Source organism: Sminthopsis crassicaudata, chromosome 1 (assembly GCF_048593235.1).
Source record: "Sminthopsis crassicaudata isolate SCR6 chromosome 1, ASM4859323v1, whole genome shotgun sequence".
In the NCBI taxonomy this organism is placed as follows: Eukaryota; Metazoa; Chordata; class Mammalia; order Dasyuromorphia; family Dasyuridae; genus Sminthopsis; species Sminthopsis crassicaudata.
Window position 1 is genome coordinate 618,894,959 of NC_133617.1, and position 25,253 is coordinate 618,920,211.

The following is a 25,253-nucleotide window of genomic DNA, read 5'->3' on the forward strand; positions in this document are numbered from 1 at the left end:
TTTTAAAAAAACTTAAGCTCAAAGTCATCTGTGCCTTGTTCACCCAACTGCATTCTAAGCTCCTTGAGGACAAAAACTATGTTTTATTCCTTAGAACAGCACAGTACACTATTCACTATCTGTGAACTTGTTTATAGTGAAAAAGTGAAAATATAGACATGGTAAATATTATTTGAAAAGTGTAAAAGGAAAAATTTGTTGTTACATGAAAATCATGCCCCAACACACACACACACACACACACACACACACACACACACACACACAGAAAAATTTCAGCTAAAATTTTATAGCAATCAATAATATTGAATTTGGGTCAGCTAGATGGCACAGTGGATAGAGCACAATCCCTGAAGTCAGGAGGATCTGAATTTAAATCTGACCTCAGACATTTGACACTTAGTAGATATATGATCCAAAGCAAGTCACAATTGCAAATTGCTCCCCCCAAAAAATCCTAAAGTTATCCCTTTCCTGTTGTGTACTACCCTATAGCTTTAAATTAAAAAACAAAAAAGTTTCCTACTGAAAAGTCATTTTTATACCAAAAAAAATGGGAAAAAATTAAACAAAACCAGCTCATCAATCAAATTTAACTTTACACTAACTGTGCCATAACCATGGACCATCCTATCCACTTCTGCAAAGAAGGCAGAGATCTTTTCATATCTCTTCTTTGAATTAATGCTAGATCTTTGTAATTCAAAATTTCAGTTTTGTTCGTTTCTCTTTTGCTCATGAATTTCCAGCTCCATTTTTCCTCCCATATAGTAATACCCTTTTTTCTCACATTATCCAAAATAATTTTAGACTAATCATGTGACACCAGAAACTGTGAAATTCTGGAATAGTTTTCTGACTTGCATTTCAATGGTTAGTTAGTCAAGGACTACTTTGAGAATGGTACTTAGTTTGGTATTTTGGCTTTCAAAGATCACAAATTTGAGAGGATTGAGAAAAGCCATTGATAGGTTATAGAATCATGTGTCAGTGTTCTCTGTCAGGCAAATGAGCTAGTTTCAAAAAAGACTTGATTAATTCATAACCACTTATTGAGTTTTTGCTTTCATCTTTAACTTTTCAGGTATTGGGAATAACTGTTTTAAACAAGGTGAGTTATATTTCAATGCTTTTGTTGTTCTATTTTAAGTTCTATTATAAAAAAAATCATTCAAAATTACATATCATCTTGATTTGGTTCCCAACAATAGGATTATCAGATTAGGGATGTGTCCTATTCTGGAGTCATAGAAACTGAGGCTGCTCTAAAGCAATGCAAAGGACTTCACAGCTTTTCAGTGGAGTTTGGACTCTTCTATATAGAAAAAAAGCTAACAAATCCAATATGTGAAAGGGGTGGATTGGATTTTCTTGGGACAGATATAAAGATATCTTTTATATCCAGTGACTTCATTTACCTTTAGAGTACCTCCCCTTTATGAGTACCTTCATTTCCCTACAGAACGTGGATTTGCAAATGACCTTCACAAAAAGCATCACTGAAATTTGCATTGCTATTAAGGACACTGAAGAACTACTGAATTTTAATTTTACCAATAAGGAAGTACTCCTTGGACATATGCTGGTGAGTGTACAAAGGTTCACGGGATAATCTCTTAGATTTTTGTTTTTACAACAAAATTCAGTTCTGCACATATATATTGTACCTAGGATATACTATAAGATATTTAATATGTATGGGAATGCCTGCCATCTAGGGGAGGGGGTGGAGGGAAGGAGGGGAAAAACTCGGAACAGAAGGGGGTACAAGGGATAATGTTGTAAAAAAAATTACCTATGCATATGCACTGTCAAAGAATATGTTATAATTATAAAAATTAATAAAAAACCAAAATAAAACAAAAAAAAAAGATTTTTGTTTTTGTTGTTTTTGTTCTACAAAAGTTCGGGTTTCCTTCTAAAAAATAACAAATATGAAACACTGAAACTGATCAGCCCCAAGGAAGGACAGAGGAAAGGAAAAAAAGCATTTGTTAAGTTCTCACTGTGTCCCAGGCACTGAACCTTATAAATATTATCTCATTTGATGAGTGTTTCAGTTCCCACTAAGATTTCCTTCTTGAATTTTCAAGGAGGCAGCAGCATCTGGGATACCAAGATTGTTGAAGTAGGAATCAAGGGGATGAGCCCCCCCAAAAAAAATACTCCTTATAATCCATTTCACCTCTTTGTGTTTCAGGATTTAATCAGAGAAGAACCCCTGGATTCCTTAGCTAGCCCTGTCCGATGGAAAGCAGTAATTGCTATTCAATGTCTAAGGTATAGAACCTACCATTATTGCTCTTGTCCTCCTTTGTCATCCTAGATCTGAGGGTTTGATAACTGACAAAAAAAAAAAATCAAAATCCTATAAATGTAATTTGTTTGGATTTGGAAACTGCCTCTCTTTCCAGAAAGGTAGCAAACTATATGTATGGGGATAACTATCAAGAAACAAAGTCAGAAGAGTCAGCTTTAATGAAGTACAAAGTACAAATACACATTTTTAATGTGATCTCCTCAGGAGCAAACTTTAATCTTCTGGGTTAAATGGTGTTTGCCCTGATCTCATTCCTTTCATTTAGTTTCAACCCTTTCTGTTTACCTAAAAAAGAAAACTAGTCTAAACGTTATCATTCATTGTATTACATTAATTTCCTACAATATACATAATACTGGTCTAAACACAGTTGGTGATACAAAACAAATAAGGATCCTTGTTTTTAAGATTGTAGCTATTTAAAAAAAAAATACAGAGACAAATTAGCAGTTAAAGAAATATGAACTGTAACAAAAATTTGTTGAAAAATGCAAAAGGATTCAGTGTAGCCCTCTCTTTGGTATCGACTGAGTTCTCTTGCCACAATTACCACCCAATTTATATATTTACTCCTGTCCTTATAACTTCCTTCCCCATTTCCATCTGTAAAAAAATAATATTCTTTCTTCTTAGGATCAGAGCAATGACTCTTGAATACCACTTATCTCAACTTTCTGCTTTTAGTAAATCTTGATCTGACATGCATCCTCCTACATTTTCTCATTTCAGCAAACTGAAGCCTCAGTTACCTATAAATGACAACCTAAATATTCTTGAAGAGAGTCTTCGGAGTCTTATTCTCCTTCCTCATTTAACCCGAATCATAGAAGACGGACAGACTGATGAAGACAAAGCACACATCCAAGTATGAAGGAAAGAGGTCTGGGTTCCCAAACCAGGACAGTAGCATCATAGGACTGATCTTGGGAAGGGTTTTAGAAATCTTCTAGTCCAGTGATTCTTCACCTTTGTGTGTGTGTGTGTGTGTGTGTGTGTGTGTGTGTGTGATCAATTCCTTTGTCATTCTCAAGAAGATTATAAACTTCTTGATGTTTTTAAATTCATAAAATAAAATTCACAGAATTACAAAGAAAAATTAATTGTATTAAAAGTTATAAATTAAAAAAAAAACCAACTTTGTGGATCCCAGGTTAAGAACCTCTTGATTTCTAATTCAACCCACTGTCTTACAAAACAGAAAATTGAAATCCCAGAGATCTTAAGTGACTTTTACAAGGTCACATAGACAATAAATTGAAATGGAGTTTGAACTCAAATCTTCCAAATATAAGTCCAGCAGTCTTGCTTTTATAATCTTTAGCATTTTCTGTAAAAAATAGTAGAACAGCTACCTTAATTCAAGCTGAGCCTCACAGATTCATTTCTGGTTTTAGTTTCTCTATGGAAGATCTATGGATGCGCTTGGGAAACTTATGAAAACTCTTGTGTGGAGATGCCAAGAACCAGAAGAATGTCAAGAAATGTTTAACGTAAGTTGTCCCCATTGCAGTTGATGGTTATTCTCTCATTTTCTTTCTGACTCTTCACCCACTAACCCAAACTTATTCTATTTCTCATATGATCCCCTCTGTCCAAATCTCTTTTGTCTCTTCTGTTCCATATCACCAATTTCACAGGCTTTCTTGACTTGTAATAAAAGGGGAAAATAATATCATCCTCCTTTGATATTATGTTACAGCTCCTGCCACTCCACTCATCTGTCTAACAAACTTTTCTTAAAATCCCTATTTTGAGCTCAGGGCTCAGCATGATGTTGGGGGATATAATAGATACAAGAGGAATTAAACAACCTAGTTCTTGTCCTCAATTCTTACAACCTAAAAGAGAAGAAGACACATACATACAAAGAACAATCTTCTCTCTCCAGTGCTAAAGGAGCAGAAAATGCCTTCCACACATTAAAAAAAAAAAATTAAGGATCTCATTACTTCAACATTTAACATTGCAGAGTTTTTCCCTTTGGTTACAATTAGATAGAGGGTAATGCCAGAAGAAGGGGAAAGAATGAAGCAGAGAGATAGACAGAGGAAGAGAAAGAGTTCCAAGATGGAGAAAAGAAAAACTACTAAATAATATACTTCTTTTTCTTAATTACCAATAGCTTCTGCGAATCTGGCTTATTTCACCAAAAGAATGGGAACGAGAAAGAGCCTTGCAGATCTGTTCTAAGGTGTTGACCAATAGTAATGAAGTAAGTATTCTAACTATTTTATGTGAATGAATCTGAAGAAAATTTAACCAAAGAATCTTTAGGGAAATATAAAATGCTTTGGTAAGTTTTTTTTCTTACTTATTAAAACCTCAACCTCCATTTTTTTTTTTTTTACTGAAGAGGAAATTTTCCCCAACTCATGAGCCCAAGATACAAATATAGACACAAAATGATATGATTCTCCCCTTGAACATTAAGTGGTTTTTGCTATCACAGGAAACCACTAACTCTTTTTAAGGAAAAATTTAAATCTCATTTTAATCCTTGGGATTGTACAAAAGAAGTTAGTGGAATTAAATGTGATGTCCAAATGATGGAATGTCACTTCTCCTGTGTGAGAAATCTTAAGGTTATCTTTGTTCTTTCTCTATAGTCACCAGAGAGATTTAGAATTGGTCCTCTTCTTGGACTTTTTGCACCTCACTGCTGTGATACCCTAGCCACTATCCGTCTATGGGCTGCTGATGCTGTTATTGGTCTGTTTTTTTTCAAAGGTGAGGAAAAAAAAACATGAGGGAACTACTCTATTTTTTAAAAAACATTTTTTTTCTTCTGCTGTCAAATGTTCTGTCTCTCCTCATCTTTTCCTCTTCCTTTCCTCCCATCTCCTCCTTTCTTTTCCTAAGCAAGCATTGCAAATTTCTATATTAAATATTGAGTTTCACATTAAAGCACAATGCAGTTGGTCATATCATAACTTCCTCTGCCACATGTTTTTAAGTTGAAAATTGAATAACTTTTCAAAGGCTAAATTTATTCCAAAGGTAAATGTGAAAAAAAAATGTCTTTGTTGATTTTTTTTATTTGAATAGTATGACCCTACATAAACATCACTGAATGTACTCAGTCAAAAATTAACAAAGTATGGCCCTGGACAGAAGCCAGATGAAGAATCCAACAGTCAAGTAGAGTTTACTATTGAATCTACCAATAGTAAAGAGAAAGGCCTTCTGCTTACAACTTCTCAGTATACATTGGAATGTGCATATTTCACCATTTATTTAGAGCAAGAAGTGAGAAGTTGGGGGAAAATACACGTTTCTCCATTTAATTGAAATCTCACAGTATGTATGTTTGTATGTGTATAAATACATATGTATGTGTGTACACATATATTACATACATACAAACACATGTGTGTCATTGAGTACATATATGTATGCATATAGGAGGGAAGGCATGAGATTTCAATAAATATATATTTCAGTTTATATATTTAATATATAAATATATGGATATATATACATATAGGTGGAAGTAGACAGACAAACAGGCAGGCAAAGAGTGCAAATATCTGACATTTAAAAGGAAAAAACCAAACACCAGTGATCTTGTACCTCTAAGTGGGATTGATCATTCAGAAGTATTGATAGTCTACTTAGAAGTTTCAGACTGTACAATCCAAGGGAGTAGAGTGAAAGGTGAAAGAGAATAAACAGATAAAATTCAAAATTCCCTTGGAAATGGGGATATTGTTAGAATTTACTTATTGAAGAAATGGTTTTTCTGAGCCAAGAGAGAAAGGAGAATAGAAACAAACTGGGTCAATATTATAGCAAAGAGTGATGTTTGAAGGACTCATCAAGAGAAAAGTTGAAATCTCAGTTGGTCTTGACTAGAGTAGAATATTTTAGATAAATTGGCAAGACACTAATTTGCTTCATGGTACTCATACTTTTTTTTAATTTTCTGTGAAACCAAGTATTATAATGGCCTTTGCCTGCTTATCAATTGCTTCTAAATAGATATCATTGTGTCCAATAGAGATTATAAACAGAGAAACCAGCCCTATGCTTAGATGCCAAAATCTTGTTACAGCTGATATGCTGAGAAATCACATTATGAATAGTCCCTTTTACCCCATGGGTTCCTAATCTGGGGTCAATAAACTTTTTTAATATTCTAATAACTGTTTTACAATAAAACTGTTTCCCTTGCAATCTGAGGTATTTTGTTTTATGCATTTCAAAACTCGATTCTGAGAAATGATGTGTAAGCTTCATCAAACTGCCAAGGAGGCCCATAATATACACACCCAAAAAGTTAAGAACACTTGTTCCAACTTAACAGTCTCTTTATTCTGATCCAGTTTTTCCTCTGGTAATTTTAGACCTTCCCCAGGAGATGGAGAAACTAAGACATTTGCAGGAAGGACTGCAGTCTACTGATAGCCATGTCCAGCTCTGGATTATATCTAATATGGCTAAGGTAACTTTGGGGGAAGAAAGAGCTAGAGAATAAAGTGAATTCTTCCTTAGCTCACAAAATATTTAACTCACTTTTAAATTGTGTTTCTGATTGAACTAAAACACATCTTTATTAGTAATCATTCCACAAATCTAGATGATGTATTAAAAGGGGACTTTCAAAATGTTAAGAGTTTTGGATATAAAGAAAAAAGCAAAATAGCCTCTACCCTCAAAAAGCCTATATTCTTACATGGGAGATAAAATAGAGGATATAGTTCACACAAAACTAAATAAAGACAAAGATAAATTATTTTAAGAAGTAAAAATCCTCATAAGTAGAGGGACAAAGAAAAACTTCATATATAATACAGATTTTTATCTGTTCTTTGAATAAAACTGCAGATCAATGAGGCTCAGGAGCCCTTATAATGGGGAACATTATACAAAGGCATAAAGGGAGAGGATAAGATGTCATATACAAGGAACAACTAGAAGGCCACAAAGAAGGCCAATTTAATGATTAGGTGGGACCCAAGGATTAACTGCTGTACAAAATTGATAAATATATCCAGATTAGTGATCAAATATCATGGTAAATATAAAAAATGGTAAAGTATGGTAGGTATAATACTTCCTAACTGTTGAATATGATGGATTGTTTTGCTTTATTTAAATTCACTTTTGAGTTCCAAAGCTCTCCTCCTTCCTTCATATTCTCCACCCATTGAGAAGGCAAGAAAAACAGAACCCATTATAAATATGTAGAGTCCTTCAAAACAACATTCCACATTAGCCATGTTCTGAAAAAGAGGGTGAGGGAGGAAAAAAAAAAAAAGAAAGAAAGAAAAATATGCTTCAATATACATTTTGAGTCTTATCAGCTCTCTCTCTCTTTCACTATGAATAGCTTCCTTTGAATTGTTGTAGGTTATTGTTTTAAAAAGTGCCTGTTTATATATTTTAACCATTTACCAATTGAGGAAATAATTCTTGAGTCCTGAAATACTATTCCTAGTTAAGTCTATAAAAGATTTTCTGGTTACTTAAAGCTAACAGTCCCTTGCCTGGAAGAAGTCAGATTTGAAACTTTTTTTCATTGAAAAATCCAGCTGTGGATATCATCAACCTCTTAGTTTCATATTTCTTTCATCTACAGAATTCAAGGATCAGATTCAATGACCATAAAGGTCTCTGCCAGATCTTATTCTATGATTCTCTGATCTTCTGGAAAGTTGTCCAGAGTTATATTAATGATATCTCTCTATCCTTACTCTTGACCCAGTGTTAGATACAAATTGCTATGAAACAGTCATCTATAAAACTTGCCAAGAAATATTGAATTTTGTTCTCATATAAATGATTGGGGAACAAGCATTCTTTAATGTCCTCTGCATATGCAATTCAACTGCTTTGGTTTTGAATTGTTAATGACTGAAACAAACACAGAAGTAGAGATCTAGGTTGTATAGTGAATAGAATACCAGGCTTGGAGTCAGGAAAATATTAATTAAAATCTTGTCTCAGACACTGACCCAGTTACTTAACCTTTTTCAGCCTCAGGTTTCTCATTTATAAAATGGAAATGAAAATAATATCTAACTTCCAGGGTTGTTATATGTATCAAATGAGATCATATGTTAGTTGCTTTTCAAACTAAGAGTTGTATAAATGCTAAGGCAAAGGTGGGGTGAAAACCACCCCAACACTGGCTTTGATTTTATTATTAGGGTAAAGTTAAAGTTGTCAAACTTGCATAATCAAATCTCATATTTCAATAGATGTTCTCAGTTCTCCTAAAGAAAATTTTGTTTCATCTCTAGTTGGATATGACTCCTAAAAGGTTCACAAAATTCTGTTTTCATCTGTCAAAGACAAAATCTTAAAGAACCCACAAATATGTTCCCCTGGTCCATATGGAATATACTTTATCCAATCTGTTACTTTTCCGTTTTATTGTATTGTTCTATCCATTCATGTCAAAAGTTATGAGAGTAAGGTTTTAATTTTCTTCCATTTATGTCTATTTTTTTTTCAAAATTAGAACTTATTCTTGTTGTTCTTACTTTGTAAAGACAATATATCAACTCTTTATCTTTGCTTAATCTACTTTAGTCCAACTTATTTCTACTGGCTCTTCAAGTCCCCCTTCAAATTCTACCCCTTCTCATTTGTCTCCTATTTTCTTATTTCCAGTATTTTAAACTTAATTCAATTTCCCCTCTAATATTACTTATTTCCCTTTTTCCTCTTAGTTAAGTTGACATGTAAAACCTCACTCCTCTTCCCCTTTAAACTTATTTATTATTAAGATTTAAAATGTTTTTATGCTTTTTTCTGAAAAAAAAATTTATTTCCCTGATTTTCTTAATTAAGTGCTGGATTTGGAAACAGAAGACCTCTGCCTTGAAGTCAAACTTTGCCATGTACTACTGTGTTGTCTTGGATATATTATTTAACATCTCTGGATCTCATTTTCCCCATTTCTAAAATAAAGGGATAGACTATATGACCTGTAAGTTCCCTTCTGGTCCTGTATGATTCTATAAAAAAAAAAGCTACCTAGAAAAATCAGTTGCAATTGAAGGATATCTGCCAGTCCTTTCACTGCTCCTGAGCCTGAGCCAGAGACCAATTACCCTGAACCTCAGTTTTTTCATCTGTAAAATGAGTATAACAATGCCCTGTTTGTTTCAGTCCTCTTATGAGAATCAAAGGGTATACTGTGTGCAAAATACTATTTAAACTGCAAAGTATTATACATATAGGCTAGAAAAGGCTAGATTAGAAAAATCACAAAGATGTTAGGGTATTAAAACAAGCAATGTCAAATTGAATTTAGGGAGAAAGCATGAGTAATAACGCCAATATCTCTGACTGAAATCTTAGATGCTTAGCAAATATATTCCCAATGAAGAAATCCAAGCATTCCTAGAAGAATCACTAGATGGCATGGAGAACCTCAACGCTGAGTGTTCAAAGGCATGTGGTTTGTGGGTAATCACTATTCTAAAGGAAAAAGGAGCTGCCTTGGAAAATGAGGTAAGTCTGAAGACTGTTGTGGGAGAAGTGCAGAGGAAAGTGGTAGTAAGGAGGAAAAGGAAGAAAGGAAGAGAGGAAGAGAGGAAAAGATTTGAGAGAGAGAGAGAGAGAGAGAGAGAGAGAGAGAGAGAGAGAGAGAGAGAGAGAGAGAGAGAGAGAGAGTTATTTGTAAAATGAGAATTTGAATTTAGCTCCATTATCTCTTCCAGCACTAAATTTATAATCCTATAATCTTTGTCTAGGAACAATATTGTTTTTACTATATAAATTGTTCTCCTGGTTCTACTCACTTCACTTCACATCAGTTCACACAAGTCTTCCCAGGTTTCATCACCTTCCTCTTTTCTCACAGCATAATAATATTTCCTTATATTCACATTCCATAACTTGGTCAGCCATTCTACCAAAAATGGACATCCCTTCAGTTACTAATTCTCTATCACCACAAAAAGAACTGCTATAAGTAATTTTTCTATATATTGGCACTTTTCTACTTTCTTTGATCTCTTTGGGACATAGATCTAATAGTAGTATCACTGGGTATGCAAATGTTTTGAGTCATAGTTACAAACTGCTCTCCAGAATGGTTGTGATTAGTTCACCCCCTCATCAACAGTACAATAGTATACCTATTTCCCCACATCCTTACCAGCACTTTTCATTTTTTTTAAATTATCTCAACTTATTTAGGTGAGTGTAAAGTTGTAGCTTGGAATTGTTTTAGTTTACATTTTTCTGATTACTAATGACTTGGACTTTTTTTACATATGGCTATTGATAATTTTTATTTCTTTCTCTAAAACTATATCCTTTGATTCCTTACTAATTGGGAAATGGCTCTTATTTTTATAAATTTGACTGTTCCCTGAGCAATGAGACCTTTATTAGAAAAACTCGTTTAACATTTTCCTCTAGTTTCCTACTTCTAAAGTTAGCTGCATTTGTTTGTTTTTTTGGTGTAATTAAAATTATCCATTTCACTTCCTGTGAACCTCCCTATCTCTAGTCATGAACTCTTCCCCTATCTATAGTTCTGACAGGAAAATTTTCCATGCTCCACTAATCTATTTATGACATAACCCTTTATGTCAAAATGTTTATCTAAACCATTTTAAGTTTATCTTGGTATATAGAGTGAGATGTTGAGGTATGCCTCATTTCTACCAGACTGCTTTTAAGAAAAAGGTCTTAATGCATATTTATAAAGGTTTAGAATACCAATGTCCAACACAAAGAAGTATGGAACTTCCAAGATAGTAATTAAAACAAGTTTTCTTGAGGAAGGATATAAAATGAGGGACAGTCAAGGGAGGAAGATGAAAACATATTATGTTCTGAGGAGTCCTGGGTTGTATTGGACACCCTGGTGAATCATGGGAAAAAATTGGGTACCTTTCCCAAACCAGTTTTGAATAATTTTTATGGGGTTCTTCATTGGGTCTAACAGCACTGAGCATGGGAGAAGGGAATAAGGAGCTTGGATCTGAGGACTACTGTTAATTCATAGTAGTAATAAAAAGGGAAGACTTCTCTGCTCCCAACCTCAGGGGAACCAGAGGCTAATAGAGATTCAAACTCCCAATGAAAGGGGAATGGGGAGATGGGAAGGGGCAGTGTGTCATTCCTGCTTATCTTATTCTGACAGGATGACTCAGCTTTCTGAGTTTTCCTAGGGCTTCAAGGAAAGAATCAAGAAGAGAAAAAAAATGTAGATACAGATAAGGTTGTGGAGGATTCCATATTCCTTTCAGTAAGTTGGACCTTTTTGGAAGAAGCAGTTACTTGTGCCTTGTCAGTAAGTAAAATATTCAATAGCAGGCAGAAGTGGGAGTGACTGGGTTCCCCTAATGGGGATACTCAGACAGCTACATGTTGACCTAATAAAAATAACAGAGTGGTCTGTTGTCACCTGGAGAATGTATCTAGAATGGGACAGAGAATTCCAAGAACTGACAAATTTGAAAGCCATCTTCCTCCTCTGGAGATTCATGGCAGCAGTGTCAACTGGTTTCCAGACACCTTTCCAATTTCTCTCAATCATTTACTCAAATCATAAACCCAAAATATCTTCTCACCCCAATACTTCTGTGCACAACCTACCTCTCAGGAGATCCTATCCTCTAGGGTACAAGGAAAGTAACATTGTCCCTTTAAGATGTGTCATTTTGTCATCTCCCAGAGACTCACATAATCAGATACTCGGGACTTTTTTCCTGGCAGTATAAAGGATCTCCAGTTCCCAGCTATAAGCATACATAAATAAATAGTGATCATTATTCAGAAATGAGGCATAATCTATAAATTCATTTTGAGCTTTAAGATCCCTAAAGATTTTCCCCTTATTTGTAAATAAAAAGAAGAAATAGCAAGTAAACAGGTAAGGTCCTTGACAATGGACAAGCCCTTCATTATGTCAGTCTCATCTTACAAACAGACAAATGAGATTTTTGATGGGAATGACCAAAAAAGTGCCAATGGTTAGCATAACATGACATAACTATCCTCCAAAGCTAGCTGCAGACCACAATCAGCACAGATGATTTCACAAGAATGTTACAATAAAGTAAATTTAAACTAAAAAACTTTGTAAAGAATAGTAGGATTTTTAAGTGGGTCATGATCTCAGTTATTTCAGGTATCTATGTCTCAAGTGCAAACTGTTGTTTCAGAAGAAAGACATGACTGAGAAATACATTAGCATGTATAGGGATAATTAACTACCTATAGATTACTGGATCCTTAAAATGGGTGGTGCCTTTAAAAATCCAGCAAAAGCTAAAGTTTATGTGCAAAAATGACATTCATTAAAAATGGTAATTAGTTTTATTTTTTTTCCTTGCAGTTGTTGGATATCTTGAGCTTAATTTATCATCACATGCCCATCCTCAGACTTAAGGAGCAAAACTTCAGTTTTGTTCTACAGGCTATCACCCAGATAGCAAATTTCCACCTTGAGGCAGTTGTTTGCAATCTCCTGAATAAACCTCTACCCTTTGACAGGTAGGTATTAATTAGTTAACTCCTGACCTTTTGTCCAAGTAATGGACATCTACTTCCTCAAGATAAAAAGAGTAAATTAGAGAAAAGGCAAATAATAGATATAAAATGTGGGAAAACTTCAGTCATTAGATGAAAATATCTCATCTGTATTATTTGTACAAATACACTTTCCTGAGGGGATTCATATACATGCTAATTAGATGATAAGATATAATGTAATATAAAAAAACATCCTAAAGATTTATCTTTAGCAGTATGTATTCCTCCTCTTTCTTAGTGCCATGCTTGATAAAGATTTTTGTCATAAAATCTTAGGGTTAGGAGTGACCTCATGATTCATCTAGTACAACTCCTTCCTGAAGCCTTCCACAACATTGCCAAACAGATGACCATCTAGCCTCCTCTTGAAGACTTCCAATGATGGAGAACTGACTGCCTTCTAAGGCAGACCACGCCACTTTTGAACAGTTGGGAACTAAATGTTTTTTTTTTTTTTAATTCTTAGGAAGTTCTTGTTTTGAGCTGGGATGTGTCTTTCTAAACCTTGAACTGTGGGTATCATCCTTGCCACTCCAAAAATACAATTAACAATCTATTAAGCATTCACTATGTGCCAGGAATTGTACCAAGTGCTCAGGACATAAATGAAGGCAAAAAAAGAATCATTCCCTACCTTCCAGGAACTTATATTTTAATGAAGTAGACAGCATGTAAATAGGTAGTTAATAGAGAAGATACAGAAACAGTAAATAAAAGAGATGAAAAGGAAAGGCACTAGCAGCTAGGGGGTCTTAAAAAGATGATGGGATTTAAAGTAAATCTGAGAGGAAGCCAGGAAACCAAGTGGCATAGATGAGAGGGCAAAGCATTCCAAGAAATTTAGATAGGTAAGGCAAAGGCAAGGAGATAGGAAATGGACAGTTATGTTTGAAGAAAAGGAAGCCAGTATAATTAAATCATAGAGTGCATAAGGAGAAAAGGTCTGGAAAGATGGGAAGGAGCCAGATTATTAAGATCTTTAAATATTAAACAGAGAAGTTTATTTGACCCTTGAGTCATTGAAAGGCAATCAGTCACTGGTGTTCATTGAACAGTAGGGTAACATGATCAGAATGACACTCTTTCCAAAAAGAATCACCTTGGTAACTTAGTGGACAGATAAATACAGATGGGGGAAAAATCATTCTACAACCATTAAATTAGTAATTAAAATCTAGAAGGTAATGAGGACCTAAATTAAGGTGGTGACTATATGAGTGGAAAGGAGGGGGCATATAAATGAGAGATATTGCAAAAGTAGAAATGAAGAAAAAAGTTTAGAAAGATTGGGTCTATGGGATTAGAGGTGAAGTAAAAGACATCCCAGAGGCTGAGAAGATTCAATTTTTGACAAGCTGAGTTTAAGATGCCTATGGAAAATCTAGTTCAAGTTTTGTAAAAAGCAATTAGTGATTAATAATATTACCTCAAAAGAGAAACTAAGGGCATACATTTAGATCTGGTAATCATCTCTTGTCTTGTTAATAAATTCTTGGGAACACTTTATCTAGTTAAATAAAAATCGTCAATATCTCCCATGTGGAGAGAATGGTTCATCTCCTCAAAATGTCATTAATAGATCATATGTGCCCTTTGATTGGATGCTACCATGACTGGGCTTGCACATTAAGGATATCAAATGATTTATAGCAGCTCTTTTTGTAGTGGCAAAGAACTAGAAAATGGGGAGGTACCATCAATTGGGGAATGGTGGAACAAATTATGATACATTCAGTCTTCAGCATTCACACATTTAACTTTTGCTCCTTCAAGCATTTGTGTGATTTTATTTGTAACCTCATTTTCACTTTCACATTGACAACTATCCATATTTGTTTCTATGAGGGGGAAAAATGAGAGGGGAAATAATGTGCACAAGTTTATGAAGTGGTAGATATACTTCTAGATACTTCACTCGTCTCATTCATCTTGCTGTTTTAAAAGTAAAAATCTGCATGTGCATTTGTTTCATATTTTCATTGTTTGCCTTTAAAATTCAAATTTTGTGGTGCCCCCCCAAAACATAGTACAAGTCCTTTGGTTTCTAAGGTAATGTTGAGACCTCATCAGTCTCAATATCTTCCAAATGCAGCAATTAAAGTCCCAGCAACCTCTTCCTTGGTTTTCAGAGGGTGGCCAAGGTAGAGAGCTTTCCAGCAATAAAATACAATACCCTCACATCACCATCTGACACACTGAAAGGTAAGATTCAGGTTTAAAAAACTGTTTAAAGACTTTTATTTGCTGTGCAGTATGTAGATTTATTGTGTGAAAAGTGTTTAAAATTGATGTTGCTTTTATTGAAAATTAGCACAAAAAAGTCACAGAATTCTAGGAAATTGTTGTTGAGAAAAATGTTTTGCATATTAATCAATTTTATTTTGTGAACTGCATCTTATGGGATATTTCATGGTTACTTTGTTAGGAAAAGTACATGTTATCAAAATTAATGTTTTGTTATAAATACAGTTAGGTATTTTCATCATTCTCTAGGGAAAGTTTACCATTTTTTTGGTGGTCATAAGAACTTAACCCCCTATTTTCCATAGGCTCAATGTATCAACATTTGCATTTTTTTTTATTTTTGCACCACTTTCTAGGAACATTATCCCTGATAAAGTTGAGGATTAATTATATATTTATGTAATAAAATACTTTTATAATGTAAGAAATAAAAGAGGAATCTGGAAATTCTTACATAGATGGATGCAGAGTGAATTGAGTTGAACCAGAAGAACTATTTATAACATCAAAAAAATTTAAAGGCTAATGAATTCTGATTAATTCTATAATTAATCAAGATTCCAGAGAACCAATAATGAATACTACCTATCTCCTAACAAAGAAGTGATAAACTAATACATGGAATGAGACACACATTGGCCAATATAAGAATTAATTTTGTTTTGACTGTGCTTATATATTACAAGAGTTTGGTTGTTCTTCCCCTTTCCCTAGGGAAAAGTGAGAAGTAATTTAAAAAATAAAAATAACTTGATAATTTAAAAAATAAAATTTAATTTAAACAATGTAATTAGTAACTTAATGGTAAAGGTTTTGTGGTACTCAGGAACTACCTCATGGATTTTCCACTTCCTCACAATTCTAGGGACATAAAAGCACTGTGGAAGGCGCTGGCTGAGGATAGTTCCCCCAACATCCAGCTCTTAAAAGCCTTAATGGATAAACTGGAGAGTGGGCTGGAGAATGACATAGCAGAATCAGAGACAATTGCAGTAAGTTAGACTACTCATCACTAAATTGAATGAGTACCCAAGCTCAATAATCTCCCCAGTTCTGTCTGCTTGAAGCCTGTTGTTATTCATACCCTTTCTGGAGTGCTGATATGATTTCAGCAACAATGTCTATGGAACGAGTATAGCAATAATTTTGTCTGTGGATGATTCACTTGATAGAGCCTCCTTGCAATTCAAATTGAGAAGCCAATTTGTCCATCAGACCAAAGAAAGCCTATGTTTTCTGCTTTGTCTACAAACTTACAAAAACAAACAACAATAGCAACATCAAAAATCCTCCTCTTTTTAAATTTATAAAAAAAAAATGGGAAGAATCCCTGGTATTGATTAGACCATTTTGAGAAAGAAAAATACCAAAGCCTATCTTAGTTAAACATTTTTAGCACAAGGTATATAGGGAGATCTGAAGATCAAGTCTGAAAGTTTCCAAAGCCCTTAATAAGTAAGAACCATAATAATATCTATTGTTCTTTTCCTCAGAATTCCCCAGCAGAACTTACCCACCTCTTGACGAAGAATTCTTTCTCTCCCCTTAGGTTGCTTGTGCTATATATGAGGTGGTATCAATAGGCATCCCTATCAGAGATTCATATGCTGAGCTTTTGTACCTGCTCTTGAAGCTCATTAGCTACACATTGGGTCAGAAAATGCCAATGCCAACCCCAACCTTGAGTGAGAGAAGAAGGGTCTTGCAGCAGGCACAGAGATTTCCAGAGGGAGATCCTTGCAGGTAAATGGCAGATATGGGGTGGGGTACTCCTATAATGGCTGACTTCACATCACAGAATCAAGAGATTAAGAACTGGAAGAACCAGAAGAGATTAAGAATTTGGAGATTTTAGGTTAGCTCATGGAACCCCTCACTTTGTGAATGAGAAAACTGAAGCTTCTTGATTAACCCAAAGTCCCATAGGCGGGAAAGAGCAAATCTCAGATTCAAACACAAGTCTGATATCCAACTTGTTGCTCTTTCCAGGGCATTAGATGATGGCCTTGTCCCTGTCATGAAACAGAACAAATATAAGGACCTATCTATTGAGCAAGCATATTAATCATGACTTCAGTAGTTCAGCAAGAGAGACCAGATTCTCTATAAATAGATTGGGTACACATACCATCTCTCCTATCCATCCCTCTAGCATCTCTCACAGCCACAGATCTAATTCAGGGTCTCATTGTCTCTAGCATACATTATCATAATCATTTCTGGTTTTTCTTGACTCTATTCTACTATATAGTTGCCACTAGCTCCAGCAGAATGGGAATTCCAGGGACTGCTTTAATTCTGTCCTTGTTTCAGCAAAGCAAAGTGCCTTATACAAAATAGGCACTTTATAAATATAAAATTAGCTAGGACCCCACCAACTTCTTTATATGTTTGATTGTCTACACAGAACCCCTACAGAGAAGTGACTAAAAGATAATTAGATTTTTAGAAGATAGAGAAGGATATATGGTCTCTGATGATCTCTATCCTGAGAAGCTGGTATGGTAGATATTCTTCATGGAACAATTCATTTCTACTCCAGGGCTATAAGGCACATGGTCCCACAATAACTTAGAACTTTCCTAGCAGCTCTTATTGCTTCCTTCGATTCCTCCCTGCCCTGTGACTTCTAAGGAATACTCATTCACTCTCTAAATTAAGTGGTGTCTGACCACAGGAAGAGGTGGATTCTAGGTTCCAGCAATACTGAACTCCTTCTGTGGCCAAGAATGGAAACATCAGTGCCACTTACTACTTAATTATGTGTCACTTAAATTCCTTGCTCTTTATTTTTCTCATCTGTAAAATGAGGGAATTAAACTAGATGACCTCTGATGCCCACTGCACCTCTAAATCTATGATACTATAATTCTATCACCCAGTGAATTTGTTTCATATCTGCAGAAATTTCTGCTGTTTCTCTTGCAAAGGTTTACTTTGATGTTTTATTGTGTTTCAAGAAGAGAGAATGATCCCCAGGCAAAGTTTATATTCCATTCTTAAGCCCTTTTGACCATCCTATCTACATTATAGTGCTATTTTGTGTAACATACATATATAGCATATATGTATTTATATACATATATGTTATAATATGTATATATGCACACATATACATATACACACATGTAGATTATATAAATATACATTAAATCATTCTTTATCTTATGCTTCTAATTGAAAAGATAATAATTTATCTTTGCGTTATTACTAACTAGAGCTACAATATCCTACACATATAGTAACAGCTAACATTTATAAACTATGCTAAGCACTTTGTATATATTATTTCATTTAATTCTTACAACAACTCTGAAAGATAGGTGGTGGTATTATCTTCATTTTACAGATAAGAAAATTGAGGCAAACAACAATTAAAGTGCTCTGCCTAGACTCACAGAGCTAATAAGTGTCTGAGACCAGATTTGAACTCAGGCCTTCCTGAGTTTATGCCCAATGTTCTAACCACTGCCCTACCTAGAGCCCTCCAAATACATATATGAGCTAAATTATATATTTATTCATATAATTATATTTATATGTGTATATATGATTATATGAATTATGGATTCATATAATTTTAATTGCCTTGTCAGTGACCACAAATAGCCTCTGGCCCTTTCCTCAATCCAACATGTGCAACAATATGTCCTGTCTTTCTCTTCCCTAAGGCTGATGCAACCTTGAAACTTGGTACAAACCCATCTGGTTTCCCTTATCACTTTTCCTTTTATTTTGATGGGCTTAACCCATCCTCTTCCCCTTATTATTATTAAATCTCATAGTTAGCTTTTATTTCCTCTTTCTCCTTTTCCTCTTGCCCACTCCCACTCCTTTCTTTTACTTGAACTCAAAATATTCCTATTAAACTTTTTCTCCATGGAATTGGACTTGGCATTTCCTTTTGCTTCCACTTTCCAGATCTGTTAAATTTCACTGCTAACCAAGAATTCCAAGGGAAAGAGAAAGATAATACTTTTTTCATTCCATCTTTGGAGCTTTGATGACCTCTAAGGCTGATGAGAAATTGTGATGTGGTTTGCTGCCTCCACTAATCTCAGCAAGTCCATCTGGATGAGTCTCCTATTTTCTCTTACTAATCTGGATGATAAATTATATTTGTGAAAAGAATTGAGCCTAAGCCAGCTCATTTCTCTAATTCTTCCTGTCATCTTCAGGCTTTCAGCTACCACCCTCAAATGTGTACAAAACCAAGCTATAAAAGAGGGCCTGGCTAAAGAGTCTGAAGAAGGAGACAACTTGTGGAATCTTCTGAGTAGTCCTCATTCATACCACATAGGAGTGTGTGTGCTGGCCAGGTAATGGTTAGAGACTCTAGGGTTGGTACGGGGGAGAACAAGAAGTAATTATAAGCTTCCTATTAACTCCACATTGCTTTACACACAGTGTTGCTGAATAAATGTTAAGCACATGAATAAATAAAACAGGAAAACTTAATATGCTTGGACTCTCAATTAGGGCTCTCAATTAGCTTTATTTATATTGATTGCCTCACTCAGGATCAAGAAAGAAAAATTGAGGGAGGGATAATGAAAGGAGTGGGAAGAAACAGAAAAGCAAAAACCTATTCACTCATCCAGGAAAAAATAAAAGTTGTTACTTATGGGCAATTTTTTTTACAAAGTTGGTTTAATTCTAGAAGATAGGTCATTTAGAAGTTCCACTCTGACATCCCTTTCCTTTAAGTTTTTTTTTCATGGAAAGTTTGTCTCCACCACGGTATCTGATGCTTCCCCTAACTCAAGGTATTTCTTAGCCTTTTTTAACATCATAGATGACATTCTGGTGACTCCTATAGACCCCTAGTTAAAGGAAATAATTCCCATTAGAGGTCAGGAAAAATATACAATTTTTCCCCCATCTCCTGAAACCTATCAACAAACTTCTCAGGGGCCCATGGACCCAAAGTTAAGATGCTCTGTCCTAATTGTTTTGAAATGCATTTTCTGTGTCAATATTTTGCCCTTGCCTTTTCCTAGGAGTCTGGTCCTCTGGCAACAGGAGATCATGATAGGCATCATGGAGCACATGTCCCATCACTTTCTTCAACCTCAGAGACCTTCCGAATAATGGGCACAGCATTCTTCTCTGAGGCAAGGCCCAACACGGCTCACAGCATTTTATTCTTCCCTTGGAGTTATTTTTCAGACCATAAGATTAAGATTCAGACGACTATGGCCAAGTCAAAGACAAAAACTATTTCCCAACCTCATCTTCACAATTAGACTGACTTTCAGGATTCTATGATTTTTTGACAATAGTACCTGGCGGGAAACGATAGAAAGGCTCTTAATTTGTTGTCAAATCTAAAATTGTCATTGACCTTATATAGCACAGAGACATCCTTACTCAGCCTTTTGATAAATGGTATAAAACCCCAGGCTGCTTATAGCAAATTCCAATGAGCAAGATTTTCACTGGAAACACATTCACCCCAGAAGAATACACACACACACACACACACACACACACACACACACACACACACAAACACACACACCCTCAGAGAGAAAGAACACAAAAGCTGAACTACAAGCAGCCAGCTGGATGACACCCAGAAGTCCAGGCTTTATGATTTTGTCTGTCCCATGTAGTAGGTCAGAGAGGGAAAGAAGTTAGCACTATCACTGGATTTCTTGGTGGCAGTTGTTGCCTTCCTACTCTGACAATCTATTGCTATGCCTTCCTGATCATAGCAACACTAGCAAATCTTATCATATCACAAAGTTCTGAAAAGAATTCTGAATGGAGACTCATCCTCAGGACTGTCCATATCCAGAAACCTGGTTTCTGCCAACTGCCACCAAATTACTGATCAACACGTCTAGGTCCAGTTGTTCTCTCTCTTATCTCCCAAAAATACTTAAAACCCATTTCTAAATTATGTGTTCATTGGTTCCTTTGCTTTCTTGACTAATGAAAAAGAAAGGGAAAACTCTGATTTTTAAGGCTAATTGTAATTATGTTCATTTCAGCTCATGAAAGAGCCATTTCTTTGGAAACAGGGGAATCTAAGAGAAGTTCTATTTGTAATCGACCAGAGTGCCTGGGACACCAACACTACTTTGAGACAAATGGCAATCAGAGGACTTGGGAATGTGGCCATCGGAGCCCCACAAAAGGTAAGAATTTATGAGGATTAAAATAAATAAATGTCTAGTCACATTTTTAAGCTGATATTTTTTTTTTTTTTCAAATGTATTCACTTGATTATCAAAAATTTAAGTAAAGATACTACCAAATGAAACTGAAATGGGTATTCATGAATCTATATGAGCTCTGATAGAATTCTGGGTTTCTTGCTCCCTACTTCCTAGAGTTACTTTTCTACATCAATTCTTAGCATTAAGAGGCCTATTTTCTCAACAGGTGAAGAAAAATAAGCAAATGCTATTAGAAACAGTCATCAGAGGCCTCTACCACTTGACTCGCACAGAAGTCATCTGTGAAAGCTTGAAGGCATTGAAAAAAATCCTAGAACTGCTCACTGACAAAGATGTGAGCTTTTACTTCAAAGAAATCGTGCTGCAAACGAGAACCTTCTTTGAAGATGTAAGTGATTCAGATCCAGGAATCCTCCCCAACAAAAAGAGAGTTTACAAGTATGGAAATCTAGCACAGAGGTGCTAAGTGCTGAGTGAGGGGCCTGATGGAAGGTATCCCTCCTCCTATTTTATTTATCCTAGCTCTTCCTTCTCCTAAATTTTCATCAGATTATAGAACTGGGGAAATGCTCATCTACTCTTAGTTTCTGCCTTCAGGAAATATCACTGAAAAACATCCCAGACAGGCGAGAATCATTCTATATTTAAAGTCTGCCAGAGGAGAAGACTCAATAACCTCTCAGTAATGCATTCCAATATTTATCCTCCCTCAAAATCAGGAAATCATATGTTTGTCAACTCAAATCCTGTTTCTTCCTCTTGTTCTGGTATCAATGGAGATGGAAAATAGCTATTCATGTCTCTATGTAAGATTTGAAGTATTTGAAAAGTATAATTAAAGCACCAGCCTACTTTGCAGATTAAAAAGTTTCATCTTCTTTCAATTTTTCTGCTAGCACCAATTGCCCAGTCTTTTGTAATTCTTCTCTGAGCCTTCTCTAAATTTCTTAAGTTTCTGTAGCCCAGAATTAGATAAAATAATCTAGATAAGATTGAAGTGGAATTGAACACATTATAAAGTAAAATTCTTTCATAATTCCAATTTTTTTCCTCATTTATCAGTCAATCAATTGGTCTCTATTTAAAGCACCAGCCATGTTCCAGGCACTCTGCTAAGCATTAGGGCTATATGTGTGAAGAATGAAAGGATCCTTTCTCATTCTAATTTCTGGTTTGTTTTTGTGGGTATTACTCTATAATCCTGTTGGATTAGAATCATATTCTCTAGAATAAGTGGTCTATATCCCACCCACTATGGTGTGTTCTTCAAAATAAATGAACATCTTTCTTTTCTTCCTTTACACAGATAATTAATGATCAGCTTAATCCAGGGCCCAAAAATGACCCTTACAGAGAACCACTTGTTATACTCTTCCCTCCTCTCCTCCTCCCATCCCCCCTCCCCATTTGACACTGACCCTTAATAATAATTCTCTGAATATGACCTTCTTATCAATAAATATACATAATAGTTGTGTACTCTAGAATAGATATGTTCTCAGTATTGTTGTAGAATCTAAAGAATCATTGAAATCAAGTTAAATTATAGCCTATCATTTTGCCTACATCTACCTAGGCTGTCAGTTTGTCACAGGAGAAAATTAGATTAGTTTGATAAGTCTTGGGCTTTCACAGAGCCATTTTGTTTATTATGCATGTAGCCTGGTTTCTTCAAAGAGTTTACAAATTTATTTTGTGATTTGTTTCATCCTGTATTTTCACTGTCTTATGTTGCTGGAATAGGAATCTGTAATTTTGAATCATTGCCTTTCTTTTCAAAATAGAAATACGGCATTATTCATTTCTAATTTCCAGACATGATGCCCTCTGTTCCTATCTCAATACCTATATCCCCAATACTCTAGCATTTCTCTGAAATTGTAACTGTGTAAATCACCTAGAATCAGGAATTGGTTTTGTTTTAAGTAGGAAGGCAGAGAAGTAGACTAGGGAAAGCAGAAGACAACAGGAAGAATTATGTGCAGTAGATCAACCTAGATGATTTTGTCTATTTTGAAACCATAGAATTTGTTGGATTAAATGAACTCTGCTTTTTCTTGTATAATTATTTGGTTTGGTTTGTTGTTTTGTTTTTGCTGAGGCAACTGGGGTTAAGTGACTTGCCCAGGGTCACACAGCTAGGAAGAGTTGTGCCTGAGGCCAGATTTGAACTCAAGTATTCCTGACTTCAGGGCTGGTGTTCTATCCACTGCACCACACCTAACTGCCCCACTATTTTCTTTTTTTTTTTTTTTGTACTAATAAGGGGCAGTTTCTTTTTATCCTATTTCCCCTTGACACTGTAAATTGTACAATCTCTAATTCCTCCTTTAGTTTTCTGCTTTTTACTATTTCTTATTCCTTTATATGTTTTTTATATCAATAGGAATAATCATTCTTAGAAATGATTATGAGGTAGTAGTATTTGTATTGTCCTAATCTAATGCTAGAGCACTGAGATTTAAAAGCATACCTTGTAGAAAAATTAGACCTGTCATTCAATGCAAAACAATAGACCTTTATTTGGCACATTTCAATTCACACAGAAGAACTTAAGATATCCAAAGATGGGAACATGGAGGTTTAGGCAAGGGCAACTTCTGGACAACAAGCAACAAGAAAAGCATATCAGGGCAGTACCCACCCTCAAATAAGGGCAGCAGCCACCACCTTAAAGAGTCATTGTTTGCACTGGGTACAGTGTTGCTATGCTAAACTCTAACCAGGGGTTCTCAAACTAAGGCCCTCGGGCCAGATGCAGCCCACTGAGGACGTTTATGCTGCACACCAGGTTATGGCAAATGGGCTGAGGGGCAGAAAGAGTGTGAGCTTTTGTTTTTACTATAGTCCGGCCCTCCCACAGTCTGAGGGGACAATGACCTGGCCCCTATTTTAAAAGTTTGAGGACCACTGCTCTAAACCTTCCCAGATTAAGTGGTTAGTACTTTTAGGTCCATCAATATATGCTTCAGGGCAGCTTAGGGATACTGAAGAAAGTTATGTATTTTATAGGAGGAACAGGTTCTTTAGCAGGTATACCTCATTGATATACTCCTGTATATAAATAGGGTGGAGCTGAAAATTTGTAACTTGGAAGGATCCAGAAATAAAAGATTTCAGAAATGAAAGGAGCTTTAGATAGGAGTAGGTTATAACTATAACCAAGAAAGTGTATTTCAAGAAAAAATTAGATCCAAAAAAAAGCAAAACAAAAGACTATTACAATTTTTATTATACTTTTAATAATTTCCTTTAAAAATGGCAGATGCTCTCTGACCATTTTTGTCTCTTCCTTCCAATGAATGTGTCATTTAAATCTCAAAATCTGAAAAAAAAATCTTTCAAATATATTTTTCTGACATTCCCCTCTTTTTAGGACTCTGAACTCTTGACTACAACATATTTTTCTGACAAAATGAAAGTCTCAACTGGAACTTCACCAGCCCTTCCCTTATCCCCAGCCCCTTCCTCATTCTGTTAAAGTTTGTTCTAATTATTGGCTGAAGTGTTACACAGAAGAGCATAGAATAATTTATAATTTATGTTGCTCCACAGAATCCTATTCTAGAAAGGCATAGATTTCTAACTGACTGAATTCTTCTCTCCCTTTGAGACCCTACAAATCATCTCTGAGTTTCTTGGACAACTACTGGAGAATATTTAGGCTCATATTTGTTGGACAACTTTGGTCACTTGTTCACATCAGCCCTAGTCTAATATGGTAAAGCAAATAAATCAGGACCAATTACAACACCAGAACAGTCCTTGAGAATTCAATAGTTCCAGCCCAGGTTCTTGCTTCATGTGTGGCAATAGATGGCCATCACTATGGCCAAGTTCTTCCTTACTTCCTCAAAGACAAAAACTGTGCCTTCTGTCTCATATCACCCTTTTCCACTCATTTCCTCACATTTCTACTATTCTCCAAACTCAACAGACCCAGTTTTTTAAAATTCACGTGGAGCAAAGTTATGGATGTGGAGAGAAAACAGTTCATGTCCACA

The 25,253-nt window shown here is 35.2% G+C and overlaps 1 protein-coding gene across 1 annotated transcript in view; it reads left to right on the top strand.

The window, feature by feature from the left end:
• Positions 1-25,253, top strand: part of MROH2B (maestro heat like repeat family member 2B) — an 84,729-nt gene that overhangs the window by 53,939 nt on the left and 5,537 nt on the right. Inside the window, 17 exon segments of the mRNA XM_074282592.1 lie at positions 1,085-1,111; positions 1,463-1,585; positions 2,201-2,280; positions 3,050-3,185; positions 3,715-3,810; positions 4,443-4,532; positions 4,927-5,047; positions 6,664-6,761; positions 9,629-9,781; positions 12,624-12,781; positions 15,930-16,056; positions 16,614-16,807; positions 19,243-19,383; positions 20,065-20,114; positions 20,117-20,178; positions 21,061-21,207; positions 21,455-21,637. Of these exon segments, the coding sequence (XP_074138693.1) occupies positions 1,085-1,111; positions 1,463-1,585; positions 2,201-2,280; positions 3,050-3,185; positions 3,715-3,810; positions 4,443-4,532; positions 4,927-5,047; positions 6,664-6,761; positions 9,629-9,781; positions 12,624-12,781; positions 15,930-16,056; positions 16,614-16,807; positions 19,243-19,383; positions 20,065-20,114; positions 20,117-20,178; positions 21,061-21,207; positions 21,455-21,637 (1,986 nt within the window).